Source organism: Lepidochelys kempii, chromosome 16 (assembly GCF_965140285.1).
Source record: "Lepidochelys kempii isolate rLepKem1 chromosome 16, rLepKem1.hap1, whole genome shotgun sequence".
In the NCBI taxonomy this organism is placed as follows: Eukaryota; Metazoa; Chordata; order Testudines; family Cheloniidae; genus Lepidochelys; species Lepidochelys kempii.
In genome coordinates this window covers 17,454,484-17,477,715 of record NC_136395.1, presented here as the reverse complement: position 1 = coordinate 17,477,715, position 23,232 = coordinate 17,454,484, and the positions used below count along the sequence as shown (strand labels likewise).

General features: G+C 44.8%; 1 protein-coding gene across 1 annotated transcript in view; it reads right to left on the bottom strand.

Annotated features, from left to right (window-relative positions):
• The window catches only part of GPR107 (G protein-coupled receptor 107), a 64,620-nt gene that overhangs the window by 16,841 nt on the left and 24,547 nt on the right, over positions 1–23,232 (bottom strand). The window contains 4 exon segments of the mRNA XM_078849133.1: positions 17,848–17,891; positions 21,286–21,404; positions 21,777–21,786; positions 22,522–22,596. Coding sequence (XP_078705259.1) covers positions 17,848–17,891; positions 21,286–21,404; positions 21,777–21,786; positions 22,522–22,596 — 248 coding nt within the window.

Below are 23,232 nucleotides of genomic sequence, written 5' to 3'. Positions count from 1 at the left end.
GCAAAGGCACGTCTCCCTTGGCATTCTGTACAGCAAAACAGCAGAGTTTTGCAGTTTAGCATGTATTCTCTTTTCTGTTCTTTCAGCCTGTACAGAGCAATGAGTCTCTTCTTCAAATATGAGGAGCCTCTTGATTTGCCAAAAGATGCAGGTTTGTTTTCTCCACTGACCAAAAGCACATTTTTTGTTGTTAGAAAAAAAATCTCCATTTCTAAAGCTGTTGCTTTATACATTACCTAGACCTTATAGCATTTCAAACATTTTAATCTTCCAACAGCAGGCAGATCAGTAAATTAATATTGCCATTTTATGAACAAAAAATTGAAGCAGAGAGGTGTGCCCAATGCCACAAAAAATGTCTGGATCAGAGCTAGGATTAGAACTCAGAAACAGCATGAATCTAGAAGCCAGAAACTTTTAATGTAACATGTTTTAGTTAGATATCCCAAATCCTCCTTCCTCCCCCACCCTCCAAATTCCCTGTCTACCCGATTGTTAGACTGCTGTCATGAGACAGCTAGCACATCTGCACCAGTTCCTGATTACTTTTGTTTCAGTATCCCACACCTGTTATGGCTGCACTTTTCCCGCTCCTTAAGGGTAGACTGTGTTGTCTCCACTGCATTCCTATAAGCCCCAGGGGCAAGATGGTCTGCTCATGCTGGCGCATGTTAAGATTTCTCATGTGCCATGAACACATGGCAAACCTAGTCCCTCACACCTCCTCTTTTCTCCCCAACTCCAACCAGCATCACCAAAAGAAAGTCTCTATGGTACATATGAGATGAACAAATTTATCTGAGCATAAGCTTTCGTGAACTACAGCTCACTTCATCGGATGCATGCAGTAGAAAATACTGCATACATCCGATAAAGTGAGCTGTAGCTCACAAAAGCTTATGCTCAAATAAATTTGTTAGTCTCTAAGGTGCCACAAGTCCTCCTTTTCTTTTTGCGGATACAGACTAACACAGCTGCTAGTCTTAAAGCGGTCATATTTACCAGTGACTGATCACCACTGGGTTCATTCAGACAAGATGGGGTATACGAAGGAGGATTTTTACTAACTTAGGGATATGCGCTGGTACTCTGCATAGCAAGACACCACAAACCCTGTGAAGCTAGATGGATCAAAAGCACATCAGAACACTTTATCCACAGTGTCAGCTGAAGTCACTGAGCCCAGCTCTGCCAGTTCAGGATGCGTGGAATGTAAAATGGCAAAGTCTTAGAATGGTTAATCTGGGTTTCTCTCAGAAATGCTTCAGGGTTCACTATGTCAGGCAAGAGGGGTAAAAAAATCACAGTGGTGAAGCTTTTTCCTGTACCAATCAGTCATGCTCCAGCCATAATTTAAGAGTGGTATTTGTAGCAATAAGCAGCCACAGAGCACTCATGACAGATCTCTGCATTTTAGTCAAACTGTATAAGCTAAGGCCCTGGAGCTAAACGGCTTGTTGATTGGAAAAGTTATATAGGTTCTGACTGAATGCAGCACATACTGATGTGAATCGGAATGGAGATCAGCAACAGATGGAGCAACTGTCAAACTTGGTTTGAGATTCAGGCTCTTACAGGTGGTGCAGGAATGATGCACGTGGGCTCCTGGTGCTTTAGTGACCTCGAGAATGGCAAAGGGTCCCAAGCGCTATAACATACATTAGCAGTGTACACAGATATAATTTGCTTTCAAAGCAAATGAATAATGTAGGTTGCCGGTCAGGATTCCATGCAGGCTTCAAAGAAGAGGGCAAATCTGTCCAGTTTACAGAAGATGTGTTTAGTGTCTACCAAGAAAGCTACACTCGGTCAGTTCAGGCAGCATCTTAAAGGTTTACATGGCAAGAAACGCTTTTTGCAATGGCTAAACTTAACCGGATTTTAAGTTTAACCAGACGTGGCATCCTTAAATCAACCTGAAGTGACATTTGTGACATCTCCTGTAAGCAACCTTTAATATCAGAGATTCCAACCAAGTTATTTACATAGCTCTAAGTCTAGAACTCAGTGGTTTTAAGTTTCTGACGGGTAAGTTCTGCTGATACACTGCTCTCCGTGAGTATTCATTCCCCTTCACCAATAAGGTCATAAATGATGACACCTATCATTGTCAGCAAGATGGCCACCATCAAGTGAAAATACAGGAAGAACTCCTCTTAAAAAAGGAGATTGCAACCTACAACAACACAAATTCACTTCCTCAGATGAACCAACCTACCTACTGTAGTCTATGTATAATATCATGAAGGTGGCTGGGGTTGGGTAAGAGTGTTGTCTAAGCTGAAGCATCCAATGTTATAAAACCCACATTTCTAAGGCCTTCCCTATTAATAGCAAAGAGTTTCCAGATTACAGTGCAAGAGAGATGAATCAAGAAACAGACATAAAGCGACCTGATGTGCAGGGCACACCAGTGCTGTGTTGCAGGTGGTGTGGATTTATGATTTTTATATATAGGAAGGAGAGCTCCCTAATACATGCTCAAAACCATGTTCTCTCCCTGCACCAAAAATACACAGAACTAATGCTAGTGGCTCCCTATGATCTCTCCTTTTACCCCTGTCAAATGTACAAAGTGTGTCGTGGTGCATATAAGTCTGTGCACACACTGTGACTGCCCACAAACCATTAACCAAAAGAGGCAGACACATCTAGGGAGACTGGGATCTACTAGCCCGACACACACATTATGTAACATCTTCCAGAGTGCACTGTACAGCATTATGCATCCAACAAAGTCTGTGTCTTAACAGGGAAGCAATGCAGAATCATTAGGGCAGCAATGTTGTCACAGCTGTGACAAGAAGTGTACCTTTTAATGGGAAAGGCCTCCAAGTCAAATGTGTCACCTTTGGCCATCTCCCTGGATGCAGAGCTGTGTTCTAAGTTCCCACTACACTGAGCACAGCTAAGACCATGCCAATTGGATTTAAAGTGACAGACTAGTATCAAAATCTAGTGACCAAGAACTCCACAGCCTAAGCAGATTGTAGTTGCACTCTTCTAGTCCGCATGACACTCAAGATTCACCAACACTCATCTAACTTGTTAAATGGAAAGTTTCCAGGGAGCAAATGTGGGTGTATGGATGGATGGTTCATAAAATTGTAAGCAAGCTATGAGTGGCCTTGATTTAGGAACAGCTAGCGCTTTCTGCATCTTTCCCATTAATAAACATCCAACATGTTTTTTCTTTAACAAAAAAGTACCTGACTTGTCAACAACTGAGCTATAGAAAACCAGAGCCACAGAGCTCAAGAAAAAGCCACCTTTGTGGAAAACCATTAAGTCCTAGTCTTTGAGTTTACTGACTGCCTCCACATGGCTACAGCAATCAAGAAGTCAGCAGGCAAGATCCACATTTGAATCCCTGTTAGCAGGTCTGAGATTGGATGTTTCACAAATACAACTCACTTGGCTTCTGGAGTAGAGAGACTAATCAAGGACACTCTTTGTGCCATCTGTATGGATTCTCAGAGCAGCACTGGCTTCAAGTTCCATGGAGGATGAACACTAAGTAAAGGACACTTCTACACTTCAAACCCCAATTAGGGTCTCAACTTCTGATCCCCAGAGCATTCTAATGAACCTACCATTGAGCAAGCCTTGTGACTATGAGAACAAGAGCAGAGATTCTAAAATTTAACAGCAAGACAACAAATGCTGACTAAGTTGTGTCTCATGGCTCTGTACAAACCCCTTGCACATCTTGCCTCTGAGTTTCCCTCTCCATCTCCTTTCCATTTTACAGCTTGCACCTGCTACATATATTCTGAGCTGCATTGATCAAAACTGACAACACAAAACTCTGTCTCATTCTGAGTGCCTGCTATGCTAATTTCAAATGCTGTAACAGGCTACAAGACGGAAAAAGGTCAGACTGTCCATCACAGACAAGCAAGTTGGTAGACAATAGTTTTTGCTGAATCAGTCTGACCTTTTCAGAATATTTATGTAATAGCAATAGAAGAACTTAGGGTACAAGCAGATCAACTCCAGACAACTATACAATAGGCAAGGACAAGCCATAAAGCACCTAGAATTAACAGTATAAGGCAACATGGGTGAGGTAATATCTTTTATTAGACCACTTCTGCTGGTGAGAGAGAGAGAGAGAGAGAGGCGCTTTTGAGCTTACACGGAGCTCTTCTTCAGGCCTGGGAATAAAGAGATATTACTTCACGCACTGGCCTCTCTAATATCCTGGGACCAACATGGCTACAACAACACTGCATACAGTAGTAAAGCAGCTAAAGAACACTACTAGAAAGCAATGCATGCTGTGCCAGTCCTGATACATTAGAGACATTTAATTCCCCGTGCCAATACCAAAGAATACACTGGAAGTTTCCTGAACTATTTTCCATTTTCAAGAATAAACACACATTTGCTCCGGAGCCACATGCAGCTCTTCAGAAGTTAATATGTGGCTCCTTGTATAGGCATCAACTCTGGGGCTGGAGCTACAGACGCCAACTTTCCAATGTGCCGGGGGTTCTCACTGCTCAACCCCTGGCTCTGCCACAGGCCCTACCCCCACTCCACCCCTTCCTGTCCCCTCCCCTGAGCCTGCAGTGCCCAAGCTCCTCCCCCGCCCCAGCTTCCTGCACACCATGAAACAGCTGATTGGGAGGTAGGGGGAGGTGCTGATGGTAGGTGGGAGGTGCTGGGAGAGGGGTGTACTGTGGAAGTATAACATTGTATAAGTATAACGTTGTATAAGGGGACATGCTGGACACATTGTATATGAGAGGGCATGCCAAAACATGTTACAAAGTATCTGAGGGAGCACACGTAGGGACAGTTAGCTTTTGAATGGAGAAGCAATTAAGATAGAGCCAGCACGTCTAAGAAGCAGGCATCAGAATGGAAGGTGTGAAAGGCAATTAGTTAAGTTAACTGGAAGCTGTTAAAGGAGATTGTTAAGGGTGGCAGGTAATTGAAGATACATGACTGGTCTCAGGGATCTCGAAGGGTGGTGACTAAAATCTTTTTCTTCTTTTGTTTGTAACTTCTCTGTAACTTGTTCTCCAAAAAACTGTAGAAATTAAGAGACACAAGCCCCACTCGGGGGACTCACTTCTAAATGTATTAGCAGAGCAGCTTTGCTAATAAAACAGAGTGGTCTGATAAATTGTGAGTCTGAGTCAAACTTTGACAATTTGGAGGTCCCACCGAGATGGCAAGCAACTTCACTGAGGCTGTGTGATCTCTGACTGCCTTGCAGAACGATCGTGGCAGCCGGCGCCTGGACGCTTAGTCCAAGCGATCCTCCACAAGACAGAAAGGTACACAGCAGCAGCGCAGTCTACGCCATTGAACTTGTTGGTTCCCACTCTGTTCGGGTAGGGGTCTTTGGATCCAGCTTCTGGAATCAGACGTCTCAGGTAATTATTATTTTTGTGCTTTAACCAGTTTGAGGACTGTCTTGTCTTTGTGTCTATCCGTCTTCCCCGTGGTGTGTGTGTGAATCTGGGAGCCATCTCTGTCCTGAGACTGGCTGACCAAGGGGTCCCCATCTCACGGTCTGAGTAAGTGGAATCTGCACAGCTGCAGCTGCACCACGCCTTGGGTATAAACCCTGGTGTGAAAGCAAGGGCAGTTGAGGCAGTAGCCTGTGGGCTCCTTTCTGTGTGTTGCACCGGGTACCGCTCTGCTGAGCCCGAATTTCCTTCTTGTGTGAGTGCTGTGTGAAGTCCTCCTGGATGGGTAATCAGAAGTCTAAGGTAGGACAGTTCCCTAAGGGATCTCCAGCTTATTTTATGTATTTTAGGAGGGGTCCGGACTCTTGTAGGTTTCTTGAAAAATAGTCCAAATTAGCTCTAGAGAACCCCAAATTACAGTGGCCACTGTTAGGTTCTTGGGACAAGGATCGAGTGGACGCTTTAAAAAGCAAACTCGTCCTCCCAAAAACCAAACTGGAGAGAGGAGAAGTAGACTGCTTCATGCAGTGGTGGGAAGAGGCAAATCGTAGATGGACTGAGTCAAAACTCACCTCTCTTAAAAATTCTATCAAAAAACCAACAGTTCAATTGGATGCAGTCTCTCCCACCACTAGTCCGAGCGCTCCCCTTTGCCCAGTCCTGTGCAATGATCCGGATCAAACCCGACCCCCACCATACTCCTGCACAAATAAGAAATCAGAAAAGGAAAAATCTTCAGTGACTACAGATAATGAAAGTGAAGAAGATACCCTCATTGGCCTCGCAGCTCTGCAAAATATTATGAAGAAGAAATCCAAAGCAGACTGCAAAGATTCTCTTGACATCTCTTCTTGGAAAAGAGAACCTGATGGGAGGTTAATGAGAGACTCTGATCAAACTGTTGTGGCACCCTTACGAGTCCTTAAGATGGGAGAAAGTGAGTCCATATGGGATTATAAGCCCTGGACTCGTACGGAACTTTTATCTATAGTTAAAAGTTTTCCCAAACCACAGGAAAATTCTGTCAAATTTGCTGAGGAGTTTCTGTTAATCTGTGAAACCTATGAACCCTCTGAGACAGATCTCCTCCAACTGTGTAAATTGTTAGCTGCTGCCAGTTATTATGAAAAATGGTTGGCTGCCGCAGACTGGCCAGCTGAGGCACGCCATTCAACCATAAAAAGTACTGGCCCAGATTCGGCATACAGAGACTGGTGTATGGCTCTTTGGAAGCGCCTGCATCAAGCCATTCCCAAAGTGTGATCTCCTAAAACAAACTGGACAGCAATACATTGCTGTAAGCAAGGGCAAGGAGAAAGCCCAGGTGACTATAGGTCCCGGCTAACTGATATTTTCCTACAACATTCATGAATACAAGAGCCCGATGTAAATGGGCAGGGGGCCTTGGCACATGCATTTGTTGATGGTCTTCTCCCTGCTACAGGCAGCATGTTAAAACGAATAAGTGTGGGATGGGAGACTGAAACCATGGACAAATTGCTGGCAGTAGCAGAGCATTGCCACCGCACTTTAAAAGGAAAGGAGGAACAGTCCTCCCAAAAGTTAATGGCTCTGCAGATACAGCATTATTCAGGACTAAGCAGACCACACCGGGGACAGGGACGGGGTTGCGGAAGGGGGCGGGGGGCTGGATTAACTGGGGTTTGTAACTACTGTAAACAGCCTGGACACTGGAAAAAAGAGTGTCCAAGACGACCTAATAATTGTATGGGAAATCAAGTGAACCCCCCGCTGGTTCCTCCAGCTGATCCCCAACCCTATTTTTCACCCCAACAATGACGGGATGCTGGGGAACCTCACAAAGTTTTAGCTCCCTTATTACCTCTGTCCCCACTGGAGAATGTGTCCTGACTGTAAATGATCTCTCTCTCCCTTTCCTTGTTGATACTGGAGCTTCTCTTTCTACAATCCGCACCACTGACTTGCCTGAGGTTCCCCGATCTGGAAAATCTGTGTCTGTTGTTGGCATTACAGAGATCCCTACCTCTTTTCCCCTCTCAAAACCTTTGTCTGTTCAGGTTGGTCCCCTCTTTGAGGAGCATGCATTCCTCCTCTCTGATTCCACCCCTGCAAACCTTCTGGGACGGGACTTGCTATGCAAACTTGGCTGTTCTATTTACTGCTCCCCATATGGTGTCTATCTGCAAATCCCTCAGTCTTCCTTATGTGATTCTGTAGCCTCCCTGCTGTCTGAAACTTCCCTCTCCACTCCTGTCCCTTGCTGTCCCTTAACTCCGTCCCTAGAGCACCTAATCTCTCAGGTTCCTTCCTCCCTATGGCCATCTCACCCATCTGAAGTGGGCCGATTAAATACTGACCCAGTTCGGATTACTGTAGACAATTCCAAACCTCTGCCTCGCCTGTCTCAGTATCCTTTGAATCCTGAGGCAGAGGCTGGTATTGCTCCAGTTATATCTGCATTAAAAGAACAAGGAATTATTGTCCCTTGTTCCAGCCCCTGTAACACCCCTATCCTCCCAGTTCAAAAGGCTGATGGCAAATCGTGGCGATTTGTTCAAGACCTTCAAGCTATTAACCGTATTGTCATACCTTCTTTTCCAGTGGTTCATAACCCTGCTACAATACTAGCGTCTATTCCTCCAGATGCAACCCACTTTACTGTTGTAGATTTGTGCTCCGCTTTCTTCTCTGTCCCAGTTCACTCTGAATCCCAGTATCTCTTTGCCTTCTCCTACAAGGGTCAGCAATATACATGGACTACCCTTCCCCAGGGGTATACAGAGAGCCCATCCTATTTTTCTCAAGCCCTAGCCAGGGATCTCGCTGATCTGGTTTTCCCACCAGGATCCACACTGATCCAACATGTGGACGACTTACTCCTGTGCTCCCCCTCTCTGTCTGCCTCAGAAACTGATTCACTAACACTTCTCACAGCTTTAGCAAACAAGGGTCATAAGGCTTCTCGCACAAAATTGCAGCTCTGCCAAACCTCTGTCACATACCTAGGCTTCCTTCTCTCCCAGGGCTCCCATACACTCTCTCCAGCCAGGGTACAAGCCATCCTTAGCTTTCCCCAGCCTTGCTCTCCACGCCAGGTCAGAAAATTCTTAGGCATGACAGGGTTCTGTAGGCAATAGATTCCCCAATATGCTTCTCTGGCTAAACCACTCCAAGAACTCACTCGATCCTCTGTACCTAACCCCATGCCATGGCCACTTGAAGCAAATGCTGCTTTCATCTCCCTTAAGCAGAATTTAGCCTCTGCCCCTGCCTTAGGGTTACCTAACTATGACAAGCCTTTTACCCTTTTCTGTCACGAACAATCTGCTTGTGCCCTCGGGGTTCTTACTCAGGAGCACGGTGACAGAAATCGCCCGGTGGCTTATTTTTCTGCGACCTGGACCCTGTAGCCCAGGGTTTACCCCCTTGCCTACGCGCTGTAGCTGCTGCAGCGCGCCTGGTCGAGATGTCTGAGTCCCTTGTCCTCCGCTCTCCTCTCACTCTCATGGTTCCCCATTCTGTGGGAACTCTCCTTCTGCAACGCAACACTGCTCACCTCTCCTCTGCTCGCCTCACTAGGTATGAACTTTTGCTGCTTTCAGCCTCACATATCACTATTAAGCGCTGCTCCCAGTTAAACCCTGCTACCCTCCTTCCTTTACCTAGTGATGGTGAACCCCATGACTGCCTTGCAACTGTCTCTGCTATCACTGTCCCGCGCCCCGACCTTTCAGATGTACCTCTCCCTAACTCTGACCTGGTATTATTCACTGATGGGTCCTGTTATAGAAATGACCAAGGCCACCTTCTTGCAGGGTACGCTGTGGTCTCTCTCTCTGAGACCACAGAAGCTGAGCCCTTACTCTCTGTGACCTCTGCCCAGGTGGCTGAACTGATTGCTCTAACCCGTGCCTGCTTTCTAGCCGAGGGGCTCTCTGCCACTATTTTTACTGATTCTCGGTATGCCTTTGGGGTTGTGCATGACTTTGGCACCCTCTGGCAGGCTCGAGGTTTTCTTACCTCTACTGGTACCCCTATCAAGAATGGCCCCTACATTGCCGCCCTCCTGTATGCAGTTTTACTACCGTCTGCCTTGGCAATTGTTAAGTGTACTGGCCACTCAGCAGCAGACACCGAGTTGGCAAAAGGTAATGCACTTGCTGATGCTGCTGCAAAACATGCCGCCACTATAAAACCTTCACCAGAAGCGTTTCTTGGTCCCCTCTCTGTCTCTGTAACGCCACCATCCCTGTCTCATCTCGCTCAGCTCCAGGATTCTGCCCCAGAAACAGAGAAAGACTCCTGGAGTGCTTTGGGTTGCTCTTTGCATTCTGATTCCCTTTGGCGATCGCCCACCGGTACCTTTGTAGCCCCCCTCTCACTCTACCCATCTCTAGCCGCCCTGCTACATGGTGTTTCACATGTCGGCAAGGAGGGGATGGTCTCTGCTATGAGTAAGGGGGGTGGTGGGCTCCCCATTTCAGCTCCTTTGCAACCCGCCACTGTGCCGCTTGTGTACTTGTCAAAGCCACAATGTAGGCAAATCTGTAAAAGTAACACAAGGATTCCGGGGTTTGCCTCAAGCACCTTTCCTACACTGGCAACTTGATTTTGTACAAATGCCAAAGTGTCAGAAATATGAATTCATTTTAGTTATAATGTGTCTGTTTTCGGGTTGGATTGAAGCCTTTCCCTGTAGCAAAGCTGATTCATTGTCCGTTGCAAAATGTCTGTTAAACCACATTATCCCTACCAAGGGAATTCCTGCCACTTTGTCTCGTGACTGGGGAACACATTTTACTGGAAAAATTGTTCAACATCTAAACCAGGTATTACATGTCACCCACCTGTTGCACTGTCCTTACCATCCACAGAGTGCAGGGGCAGTGGAAAGGCGAAATGGTGTGCTTAAAAATAAGCTGGCAAAAATCTGTAGTTCCACAGGGTTAAACTGGCCAGCTGCTTTACCACTGGCCCTTACGGAAATTCGGTCATCCCCATCCCAGAGACACAAATTGAGTCCATTTGAAATCATCATGGGACGCCCTATGCGAACAATGGCCACTATTACCCCAGCCCCAGACCTAAACCTAACTCACAGCACGCTCCTCCAGTACTGCAAAGGGTTAATGCAAGCGGTGAGCTCCTTCCATTCGCTGGTGCGAGCAGCTTGGCCGACGGAACCCACCTCTGCTGCCTGTCACACTCTTGAGCCTGGTGTTTGGATCTACCTGCGGCACCACCTTCGGAAGCACGCCTTGGAACCCCGGTGGAAGGGTGCATACCAGGTACTGCTCACCACCCAGACAACAGTGAAATTATCCGGCATCGCTGCATGGATCCACGCCTCACAGTGTAAGCTAGTGCCACCTCAAGGGGACCAAGCACCTCTGCAAGACCACGCAGAACCAGCTTCAACCCCAGAAGACAGAGGAACAGCCTGCAATACCTTACAATCTGCGCTCTCGTAAGGGTTGCCAGAAGCAGAGGGTAAGCAGACAGCAGGACCCAACAAACAAGCAGCAGTAGTGAGCCTAGAGCCTGCTGCCTGGTGGACGTAAAACCGTGACTGCGGTTCCCTCGAAAGGGGTTGTCGGAACCAGAAAGGGTCCTGCTTCCAACATGTGTCCTTTGAGAAGCTTAATCCTCAGCTACTGTGTCCTGAGGGTCTGGGGAATCCAGAGTGACAGTAACAATTCTTTCATCCAACAACAGGTGCAGATAGCCCAGATCCTGAATATTTTAATTGCTGGGTCTGCAGCCACATCCCAGCTCACTCACAAGCTAGTATCCCCACCATGGCAATCCCTTTGAATTCCTCAGAGCTTGCTGGAGAACCCTATCTACTTAAAAGGACATGGAAGGAAAATGACACTTGGGGGCTGGGAAAAACATATGTTCCTAAACTTGTAAGTGTGGTGAAAGGAAAGGGCCACTGGTGCTGGGTGTGTAATGGGACAGGGCTGAATCTAGGGAGGAGCAGCTGTCTCCAATACATCGTGTCCCATGGTGTATGGGACTATTCAAACAAGGTTGGAGAATGGCGAACCGGGTATGGAAAGATAAAACTTCCTCTCAACCTGGGACCAAACCAAAGATTCAATGTCTTGCTCCCCCTACAGCCTCCCTGGGAAAAACAGCACCATCTACAAATGTCATGTGAATGCTACCTCTTCTCCCAGTGAAAATCATCCTGTGCCCTTTGGGGGATACTGTTCCTCCTTCGTAAATTCTTACATGTCAAAGGGTTGCAGTCAACCCTTCCCAGCTTTAATGGGACATCATTGGGTTTGTGGGGAAAATGCTTACACTGTGTTACCAGCAAATTGGTCAGGTATCTGTTATCCTGCTCAGCTTTTCCCACAATTCCGGGTGCTTCAATCCCTCCCACGAAATTGCCTCCGTAATTTCAGGCGAAAAAGGAGGGACTTGCCAGATGCTAAATGTTATGTGGATAACATAAGCCCCCTAACTTGGGAAGAAGCTGTTGGCATTTCTTTAGTCCCAGTAGGGGGCGTAATCCACCATGCAAAGAGGCTTTTAAGGTTACAAGCAGTGGTTGAGATCATGGCCAATGAAACAGAAGAGAGCTTAAAAGCTCTAGCCAAAGAAGCAGGAGCGGTCCGATAAGTGGCCCTCCAAAACCGTCGGACATTAGATATAATACTGGCAGCCAAAAGAGGGACCTGTGCTCTAATTGGAACAGAATGCTGTGTATACATACCTGATAATACTAATGAGGTAATAAATCTTGCTAGCCATCTGGAGCAAATTGCATACCTTCCCCACGAAGAACCAAGTTCCTTGTGGAAATGGATAAGTAACTTATTCAATTTCTCTAGTCTGGGAAACTGGTTGTTTCAAGGAATCCTGACTATCCTATTTGGAATTCTAATAATCTTTGTGTGTTTTCAATTGATTTCTTGTTGTATCCAAAACTGCACAAGACACGCCATCCATCAGGTTACCCCTAACCAGAGTGCTAATCTAATGTTGTTAAATGTCACCAGTGAAAGTAATGAAAAAGAATGATTGATGTATGGAATCCAGTAAGTCATTGGTCATGGGCGTAGCCTTGACCAAAAGGGGGGATTGTGGAAGTATAACATTGTATTAGTATAACGTTGTATAAGGGGACATGCTGGATACATTGTATATGAGAGGGCATGCCAAAACATGTTACAAAGTATCTGCGGAGCACACGTAGGGACAGTTAGCTTTTGAATGGAGAAGCAATTAAGATAGAGCCAGCACGTCTAAGAAGCAGGCATCAGAATGGAAGGTGTGAAGGGCAATTAATTAAGTTAACTGGAAGCTGTTAAAGGAGATTGTTAAGGGTGGCAGGTAATTGAAGATACGTGACTGGTCTCAGGGATCGCGAAGGGTGGTGACTAAAATCTTTTTCTTTTTTTGTCTGTAACTTCTCTGTAACTTGTTCTCCAAAAAACTGTATAAATTAAGAGACAAGCCCCACTCGGGGGGCTCACTTCTAAATGTATTAGCAGAGCAGCTTTGCTAATAAAACAGAGTGGTCTGATAAATTGTGAGTCTGAGTCAAACTTTGACAGTACTACTGTGATTCTTTGGCAACGCACTCTGGTAAATTCTGGCTCCTTCTTGGGTTCAGGCTGGCCACCCCTGGTCTAATCAAAGAATAACTCAGGAAAGCAGGAGCCAATAGTCACTGCAGATACAGTACATTCCTATGCCAGAAAGGAAATCTATTCAACAAGTAGATTGGAAATGAGTATTACAATTGTCTCTGGCACCAAGCAAAAGCAACAGACAGATCATAGATTAATCCCCTTAACCTCTGCTAAGGGAAAACAACAACAAAAGGAGCTTTTATCCCAAACACCTAATCTAAGAGGTGCACACTCATGAGAAAGCAAGCCCAAAGTATAGGATAAACAATTTTATCATCTCAAACATAAGGCAGTCATACAACCTACAGCCTAGACTGGTATTTGACACCTGTATTTGCAGTATTGGAGACCACAGTGAATCAATACAGCCCTACTACCCTTATTAATGTTAACTCATATCCTCCAGTGCCGATAACAATTATGGTCTAGATGCTTTATTAGCGCCAGGCTGTTTCTTCTCAAGATTTTAGATGATCGTGTACATCCATGAGTGCGGTTTGTTTTTTACAAAGACCTGCAGAGGTGTCTTAGGGTCAGATCTTGCAAAGCTCCCATCACCCACTGAATTTGTTAGGAGTAGAGGGCATTCAGCAGCTTGCAGGATCGGGCCCATCGGTTTGCAGTGTTTCTATGTATTGTGGCAACAGGAGTAGAGTCTGAATGTGGAGGGTGATCTAGTTTTTTTTCCATGGGGCAGGGGTGGGCAAGTGTGCGGGAACTTATTGCCCACTGCACAGCACAAAAGGAACAGTGCCCGGCAGCTATTAGCTGCAACATATTTCCTCTAATACTGCTGCCAACTATGGCATGCTGCAGTGCTTCAGCAACATTGCTAACGGTTCGTGACCAGACTGCACCAAGTTCCAGATCCCTCCTCATATACACAGGAGAGGGGCAGAACAAAGACTGCAGCTGTATTTTCTTCTCCTCCTGGAGAGACAGAGAGGGCTTTAAGCCCAGTCACCCTACAGTATAAACAGAGGGCCACGTATAGCTATTGAGAATTTAAATGACAGTCGCAATGTAGGAAGGGTAGGTAATCTACAAAACTGTATTGCTATCTCCTTCCTCTCCCCTCACAGTTCTAGTTGTGAAGGATGGAGACTAGAATGAGATTGCAGATAAGTGATCCACAAACCAAATAAATGATTCCACTAGACCTGTCAGGATCGCTCCCCTTAATCCTTTGGGGATTTTCCTATGCTCACATCTTCAGATTTGTAAACGAGACATTTGCAATCTTCAATAGCTGCAGAATAAAAGACAGCCCAGTAGTTCCTATCTGGAAAGCAAGGGTTTGGAGGAGGTCGTGCAGGTGGGGGAAACGGACTAGAGGAGATGCAGTGATGCTTTTACTTAAAGAAGCGGAGGCAAGAAAGCTCTAAAATGCACTAGAGTTATTTGTCAAATGATAGGAAGAGAGAAACCAACCCTAGCCCAGATGGATGTTTGTATCCCACTGCTCTGCAGGCCAACTAGTAACCTGGGCAGAAGCAAGCCATTTTGCTTTAAGAGCGTGGAAGGAGCACATCAGACAAGGCAGAATAATGCACCCAATGGGAGACACTTTATATCTGAACCACCCCCAGCAAACAGTTCTCACTGCCCAGCCATCTAAATTGTCCTGGGACAACAATGAGCATAAGACAAAAGCCACATGGCCATTGTTATTACTTCTTCCAGAGATTCATGCAGGCTGCAATAAATTCTCATTAATTAGCTCAGTCACCTCAGCATTTAGTGGGCTTTTTAAAGAGTTATGGGCAAGTGAACCCATTGGGCTTCTAAGCACAGCGGTGACTGTGGCAAATAGAATTATTTGTCAGACAGCCTTTTACATCGTTTTCTATTCCAGTCATGACTGTTCCAGGCTCCTGGGGTTACTACCTAATCAATATATTGAACTGTGGCTGGAAAAGGGTCAGACTTACAGCTTAGTAGTTATGTGGGCTGGCAAAATTTCCAGGATACTAAGTCAGAGTGCCTGGGCTACCAGGTTCTGAAGGCTTCTCTGTGACCAAGATTTTTAAAATATTTCCTTAAAGAAGCTAAGTTTTCTTCATCAGTGGGAAGGTTGCCAAAAGGACCAAATGCCAGGGGAAATGGCTATTGAATTTATGGTGTGAATTCCCAAATGCCCTACAAAGTAGTGGAGAGAGAAATAGGGGAAGCAGCTTCAGAGGTAATAACAGACATTAAATCCTGGCAGGCAATAGGCACTCCAACCAGGACTGTGTCTGCCTGTGCAAGATTCAATCAATTCTAATCACTGAGTATGCAGCACAGCAGCTAGGCTGCGTGATGGAAGGATCTAGAAGCTTTCACTACTTTTAATTCATGAAAGAAATGCTAATGAATTTACAGTCAACGTTTGCCATTTAAAAGCCAGTCACATTTTTCCTGAACCATGACAGATAAGCATCCTCCACAGGACAGCATCTACATGGTGATCACAAATGAAAAGGCACATGATTATCTCAGCCAACTATATACCTGTACAAAACAAGCACAAACTCATTTCACTTTGATTATAAGGCAGACCAAATTATCCCTCATCTTCTGAAAGAGTTAACCTGGGTGGGACCTATCAGCAAAATTCTGCCTCTGGCCCCACTTTCCTGTTAATTACTTAACTGGAGATTCTAATTTGGAGCCCAAGAATCCTATCAACAGCAGTATAATTACTCTGTCTTTAATTAAAAACATTTGGATCTGGCAAGTGAGGCCACATCATCCCATCAGTGGCAGCTGCTCCTTCCACAAACTAAGACTAAGCAACATTTTTTTCTGGCACACTATTTCTTTAGCTGCTCTTTTTTATTAGCAGCAGCTGGTTGGCCATTTGGCTATCGAGGGAGAGATACACTATAGCAGGGGAGACAAAGGGGTGGCAGAGAAAGAACAAAAAGCAAAACATTTCCTTAGTAGTTCCTAATATTACCTAGAGATTTTGCAATGACAGGAATCCCTGTGTTTGCAGGATTCTTTTGCTCACTGTGACACAGTGGTTGGAGTCATACAAATAAGTACTTGGAAAAAAGATGGGTAGCAGCGTTCAGATTTTATTTGAATCTTGATTCTGTGCCCCACATTTTACTGTTGGCAACTCTTAAGCTCCTCACGTTGAGCACCCGTGATGTCAGCTGTTTCACCTTTCCGTTTTAGTCAGTGCATATGGACACTGAGCAAACTCCATAGCACCATCTTGTGAAAAATACTCAACTGCAAGCTGTGGCGGGGTCCACCAGCATTATCTCAGGCCACACAAATCCAGGGCTTTGATCATCCCATCAACTGCTTGCAGCCAGGCCCCAGTTACTGAATTGTCAGCATCTATGTATTCACATAGCTCATTAAAAGCAAACAGTGATTCTACCTTGGGCACGCTCATGCACACACACCCCACCCCGCCCCCCAGTTATTTGTATTGCAGTAGCACCTAGAGGCCACAACTAAGAATAAGCACTGTGTGCATTCAAATGCACAAAGTGACCCCGACCCAAGGATCTTACAATCTAAGCATACGTTGAGACAAAAGGTGGACGCAAACCAAACCAGATTCAGAGAGAAGGGGGAAAAGTACACTGAATTCATTTTTAAGTATGTCTTATCCTCTGGGGCAGCATGGTAGGTTGTCCCATTATAAATCGTTAATAGCGATACTTGTGTTAGATAATTTACGGTAGCAGCTCTTAGATCCATTTCTAGTAGTAATTTTAACACTTCTGTGGTGCTTTTTATCCTTAAATCTCAAAGCACTGTACCCCATCTTTGCAATCATAGGCACCGGCTTCCTCTGGGCCTGCCCAACCCCTGGCTCGCCCTGCCTCTACCCCCAGGCCTGCCCTCACCCCGCCTCTTCCCCATAGCGTGCCCCATCCCTGCTCCTCCCCCTTCCTCCCAGAGCCTCCTGCTCTCCGCAAAACACCGGATTGCAGTGGGCGGGAGGCACTGGGAGGGAGAGGGAGGAGCTGACTGGCGGGGCTGCCAGCAGACAGGAGGCGCGGGGGGGAGGGGACGGGGGGACCTCGGCTGCCAGTGGGTGCTAAGCATCAGCCCTGGAGCACCCTTGGAGTCGGCACCCATGTTTGTAATATTATCCCTATTTTACAGATGAGGAAACAGACAGATTAATTCACTTGCTGAAGATCACACAGTTGCAGAGCTGGGATGAATAGCCCTATGCTTGGTCCACTAGATCACAGATGTCCCTGGCATTCAAGATTAAAGGTAATTCCAGTATCCCATGCCGGAAGCCACGAGATGGTGAGAAGGATAAAGTTCAAGGATTAAGAGATGAAAGGAAAAATTACAAGAAGGTGAATGAGTTAGAATAGTGAAGTTGTGCTGTCTACTCATCCTACCAGAAGTACTGCCTCTAGCAAAGCAGATTCAAGAATTGAGAAGAAGTGACAGGAACATCTGAAAGTATTCACTGTTCCAAAGGAATTCAGTGTTAAGCTTAAATGGGACAGATCAGCAGGCATGTTAGCTAGGGATGGACTGATTGAGAAGGAACACCAGAACAGCTCAGGAAAGCCAGACGCTGCATCAGGGAAGGGTGTTCACCCCTTTACTGCGTGAACAGGCACCCACTATCGTCTAAAGAGATGTGTCTTCTTTTATTATTTTTAAGATTAGTAGTTTCTCTCAATCCTTATTCAAGGACAGACATTTCTCAGTTTAAGATCTTTAAAACCTCAAGCCTTTGGAAACCCAGGCAGGAGCAATTTAGAACATTTAGCATGAGGCAGGAAAAAATAAAATAAAATAAAAATATGAATGTGATTACTTGCTTTTCCCACCTGTGGCTGAGATCTCGCTGAAGTGTCTTATTGGCCTAAAAAAAGGTGTAGGTTTAGTTATAAAGTTAGCACTTCATTACTTTGACTTATAACCCTACAAATAAACACTGTCAGAGTCCAGCGAGCCTTGTAGTATGGACAGTATCTTCTTGGTTAAGTGTCTACAGCAGGTTTTACACAGCATGCACTTCACCACCACCTCCTCAAGACAGATATTTTAGGGTTTCCTGTACCAGAGTGCCCTCTGCTGAATTGGAAAAGTGACATCTAAGTTCTGCATTACCCCATGAAAGCTACATGGAAGGGGCAGGGATGAGACAGACACTGGGATATTGTCCATTTAATATAATTCTCCACTGGTAGGAGAAAGCTCTTTTGCTACTACTCAAAGTAATGTCAAGAGGTTGGCATATTATTGCTCTTTTAAACCCCTCTCACTGAAGAGGGTGATCTCTGCTTATGGCTCCAAGCAGGCGTTATGATGCAGCAACGGAAGCCACTCTGCAGGAATGAGAGGAACAGCCGTGTTAGTCTGTATTCGCAAAAAGAAAAGGAGGACTTGTGGCACCTTAGAGACTAACCAATTTATTTGAGCATGAGCTTTCGTGAGCTACAGCTCACTTCATCAGATGTTTACCGTGGAAACTGCAGCAGACTTTATATACACACAGAAATCATGAAACAATACCTCCTCCCACCCCACTGTCCTGCTGGTAATAGCTTATCTAAAGTGATCAGTTTCCACGGTAAACATCTGATGAAGTGAGCTGTAGCTCACGAAAGCTCATGCTCAAATAAATTGGTTAGTCTCTAAGGTGCCACAAGTCCTCCTTCTGCAGGAATGGCATCTCAAGGACCCAGTCCTATTCACTGCTCACACGATAAAAGATAAAAACACCCTATCACCTGTGGGTGAACAAGTGATCACTCTTTATCTGATTTATCAATCCTCATCCTCAAAGGAAACCAGCACAAACATTTTCAAAAGGTGAGCCTGGGAGCTTAAATTCATTAGTCTGCAGACACTAAAAAAAATCATGAATTGAACAGAGACACTGGATTTATGGCCTATTACAATAATCTGTAACCCACTAACCCCCTCTTTTTGTCGTATGACTGAGGAGGTGCTAATGAGCTACTCTACCTTGTATGGTCCCTGACAATATGTGCTAACTACTTATGCTAAACAATACTTCCCCCATCAGCAATCTGTCCCACCTTGCATTTTGCTGTGACTGGAGTATTTTTCCCAGACCTGAAGAAGAGCTCTGTGTAGCTCAAAAGTTCATCTCTTTCACCAAAAGAAGTTGGTCAATAAAAGATACTACCTCACCCAACTTGTCTCTTGCTTACATGAGTCATCCTATTGGTTTAAATGAAACTATCCACATAGAGGTGGATCTGGATTTCAAACCAAGATTTCAATGCCAATTTATGTCAACATCTTGGCAACAGAGGGACACCGCATTTGTGATAAAACACCACAGAATATTTCATTAAAATGGGTTAACTCATTAGAAACAACAACTTTCTGGAAGTAAGCCCTGGTCTACACTACAGAGATAGGTCGACGTAAGGTAGCTTATGTGGATCTAACTCAGTAAGCGTCTACACTAAAATGCAGCTCCCACCAATGTAACTTGCCCACTGCACCAAATTAATAAGGCCACATCTACACTAGCAAGCTTACAGCAGCACAGCTGTACTGATGCAGCTGTACCGCTATAAGAGCGCTCGAGTAGCTGCTCTACGCCGACGGGAGAGAGCTTTCCCATCGACATAATTAAACCATCTCCAATGAGCGGCAGTAGCTATGTCAGCAGGAGAGCATCTCCTGCGGATATAGCGCTGTCCGCACTGGTGTGTCTGCCGGTGTAACCTATGTTGCTCAGAGGGGTGTTTTTTTCACATCCCTGAGCGACATAAGTTATACTGACAAAACTGCTAGTGTAGACATAGCCTCACTCCAACTCTGTGAGAGGCGTAGTGCTTAAGTCCATGTAGTTAGGTCAACGTGGTCTCAGTGCAGACACAGCATTGCTTCCATCGACTGCGGCTGCCTTTCAGAAGCCGTCCCACAGTGCTCCGCCCTGACAGTTAACTAGGTGCACGCACTCCTGGTAAGGACACTCACTGCCAGCGCAAAGAGTAGTTAATTACAGTGGCAGCTGTTAGTCGAGGTAACTGAGGTAGACTTAATTTTGTAGTGGAAACTTGCCCTAAGATTTCGCTTCCAAGAAGTTGCGGGCACAAGGTTAGTCACTGGAGTACATTTCTGTCTCTTTCACCAAATGAAGTTGGTGAAAGGAGAGCAGCCATGAGAACAGTTTCTGATGTTAGGGACTTGGAAAGAATTGTCACAGTAAGTATTTATACATGTTTGCTATAGAAAAACAAGAATAGCTTTATCATGCAAGTTAACACTCCCATATTATTTACATTATTTTATTTACAACATTGTTAGCGTAAACCCTGAAGTTTGGTTTGGTTTAATTTTTTGGGGGGGGTTGGAGGGAGGTAAGGTATGGGGAAAATAGGAATTTAGGAGTTCCTGGAGGACATTCTACTGTGTCAGGGGAAATGTCACTGAGAATTTAAATAGCCTTCTGTGAAAGGACTAGAACTGCACAAAGACAACCCAATTTAACCACACAACTAGCCAAGCTGAAGATGAAGCTTAAGTCCATAGCTGAGCAGCCAGCAGTTTTTTAGAGTATGGCATGGAATATCTGCACAAGAGGTGTGCATTTTTAAAATGATGGGCTTGTGAAGTTCATTATACAAGAGGTTTATGTTCCTTTCTCTGTTACAGAAAAAACATTAAGAGGACTAAGGATCAAAATATGGGAGCCATTCTTCTTTTACTAATCAAAGGAGCCAGAAGCTCCTTTGTCTCCTCATTTAATCCCAGCAGCTTGTCTGATTAAGACTAAAATGGACTTCAGCAGACAAATATTCTGGCTAAATGCCTCTTTTAAGAACCAAAGATAGAAATAATTAAGCTAAATGCTTTTGTTTAGCCAACAACATTTCCTTGCCAAGTAGAGTAGAAGGAAGGGCAGGGAAGTGTTCCTTATAGGATCATTCCTTGTAAAGTGAGGTAAATAAATACACAGAGACTGGCTGAAAATAGCCTCTTCCACTGGACATAGCCAGCACCACTGATTTAACCTCTGGTTGCCTGACTTTCAAACCTAGATCGCTAAAACAAAAAACTGCTTCTGTATCTAATGACTTCAGCACTTCTGAAAGGCCTCAGAGTGATTTTCTTGGCTTTAATTTATAATAAAAGCAACACCTCGTCACCTCTACCCCCCCCCCCAATTACCTTGTGTGACCCCCTGTAGGTTGAAACCCATCGGTGGAAAAAAAATCACTGCCCTAAACCATCAGGACCCCAGAAGCCACATATTGTATACCACGACTCACCATACTACTGGAAATAGGATCACTCCACAACACAGTAGGTCTACCAGGAATAGAATTTGTTTCCACAGCCCATGGTCAGTTGTTGCCTCTTCGATGATGTATGCCACATTTGCCAGGACCTACAGGACACAACAAGATATTAACACTGCTTCACAGGACCACTCTACAAAAAGACTAGAAGCGGCATCATGGGGCTCTACTTTCGTCTCTCAGCGACTCCAGATCAAGTGCACCCATTTTACATGGGAAAAGTTGTGGTTGGTTGGGTTTTTTTGGCTGCCAGCTCTGCAAACTCAGCCTGTCCTCACAGAAAGAGCCCACACGGACACTCATGAATCAACACCCGTAATTACACTCAGCAACTCCACTGCACCCTTTTGTCTAAAAGTCATATGCTCAGTGACACCTTCTAAAGATTTTCACAGGTGTAACTGATTGAACATAATTTCTGCTGATATATAAGAATAAATAGAATCCTTGTTACTCTTTACTTGTGCTGATCTATAGGGCCAATAGGAATAAGAAATAGCAAACAGCTCCTAGGCCTCTGTTATTGCTCCTCACTTTTCCAAAGGAACAGAATAAAAAACACATAACATGTATCAGTTTTACTGCTCCCCACAGAGTTCTATACAGCTGCAGTGAAACCAACCAGCATCTTGTTAGTTTCACTCTGTGGCTGCTGCTTGGAAAAAGCTATAGCAGGAGCAGAAATTGGAGCCATTTATCTGAAGACACAGGCAGACCATACACCATCAGTTTACATGTGCAGTGTTGTCTTAGCTTAGATTTTTAGCCCTTACAGGGTCTCTCTTTTGAGAAAAACAATGAGGAGTCCGGTGGCACCTTAAAGACTAACAAATTTATTTGGGCATAAGCTTTCATGGTTAAATAACCCACTTCAACTAAGAATACAGACTAACACGGCTTCCCCTCTGATACTCTTTTTTGAGTATAACTTCTGTAGAAACTGATCGCCACTGGCAAGTATGGTGGCTGAAGCTAAGAAGCTAAGCCATTTTAGATTTAAGTGGCTTAAGTGTCCTCCAGGAGGACTGGGAAAAATCAGCAATATCTCTGGTGTGGTTAAAGGCAGTAGCAACACACATGGAATATACCTAGAATACAAATTCAAGCAAGGCTTTATTGGAGGTGTTACAGTGACTGTTCAAGAGAATTCTGACTCAATGAACAATCTCAGAACAGGAGTATGCAGGCACTCTCTAGTATACTTACAGGTAAGTGATGTAATAGACAACAGCCCAGCCTTCAATGGAAAATCCTTGACAGGAAATGTAGTGGTAGTCAAATCTGGAAGCAGAGAATACAAGAAGTCATGTCATAAAACTCCTTCACCAACACTGCAAACCCTGTTAGATCCACCCTGTGATGGCCTTTTCAACTCTTCTGTATCCCAGAGAGCACCTACCATCAACTCTCAGTAGTTTTAGATTAATTTTTACTAGGCTAGAACAAACTTGCCATTTTCCATTTATAATGATGTCTTAGCAGATCTCCACCTAAGTGTTACCAGAATGTACAGAAGTATACAAGCATTAACAATTACTCTTACGAGAGTACCCCTTTTCATCCCCCCAACTTCGCTTATATTTAAAGATTATCACTTATATTCAGGATTAAATATCAGTTTTTCTATTGTTCCAGTTAGGCTGTATTAAACGACTAGCCTTTTCTATTTTTACCTTCACCAGCAGCCAGGTTCAAAGTTGTTAGACTCCAAAGATAGTAATTACTTGGCAAGCTTAGAGTGATTATCCCAGCATGCAATTGAAAGTGGACATTGCGGTAGGCATCAGCATAGGAGGATTAAATCCCCACCACTACCCTCACTGAAGAGACCCTTCCAACGGGAAGGCAAAGTCTAAATATAGTTTATTACCAGGTGACGCTAGATAGTCTTTGTGTTAATGCTTCTAATGTTAGAAG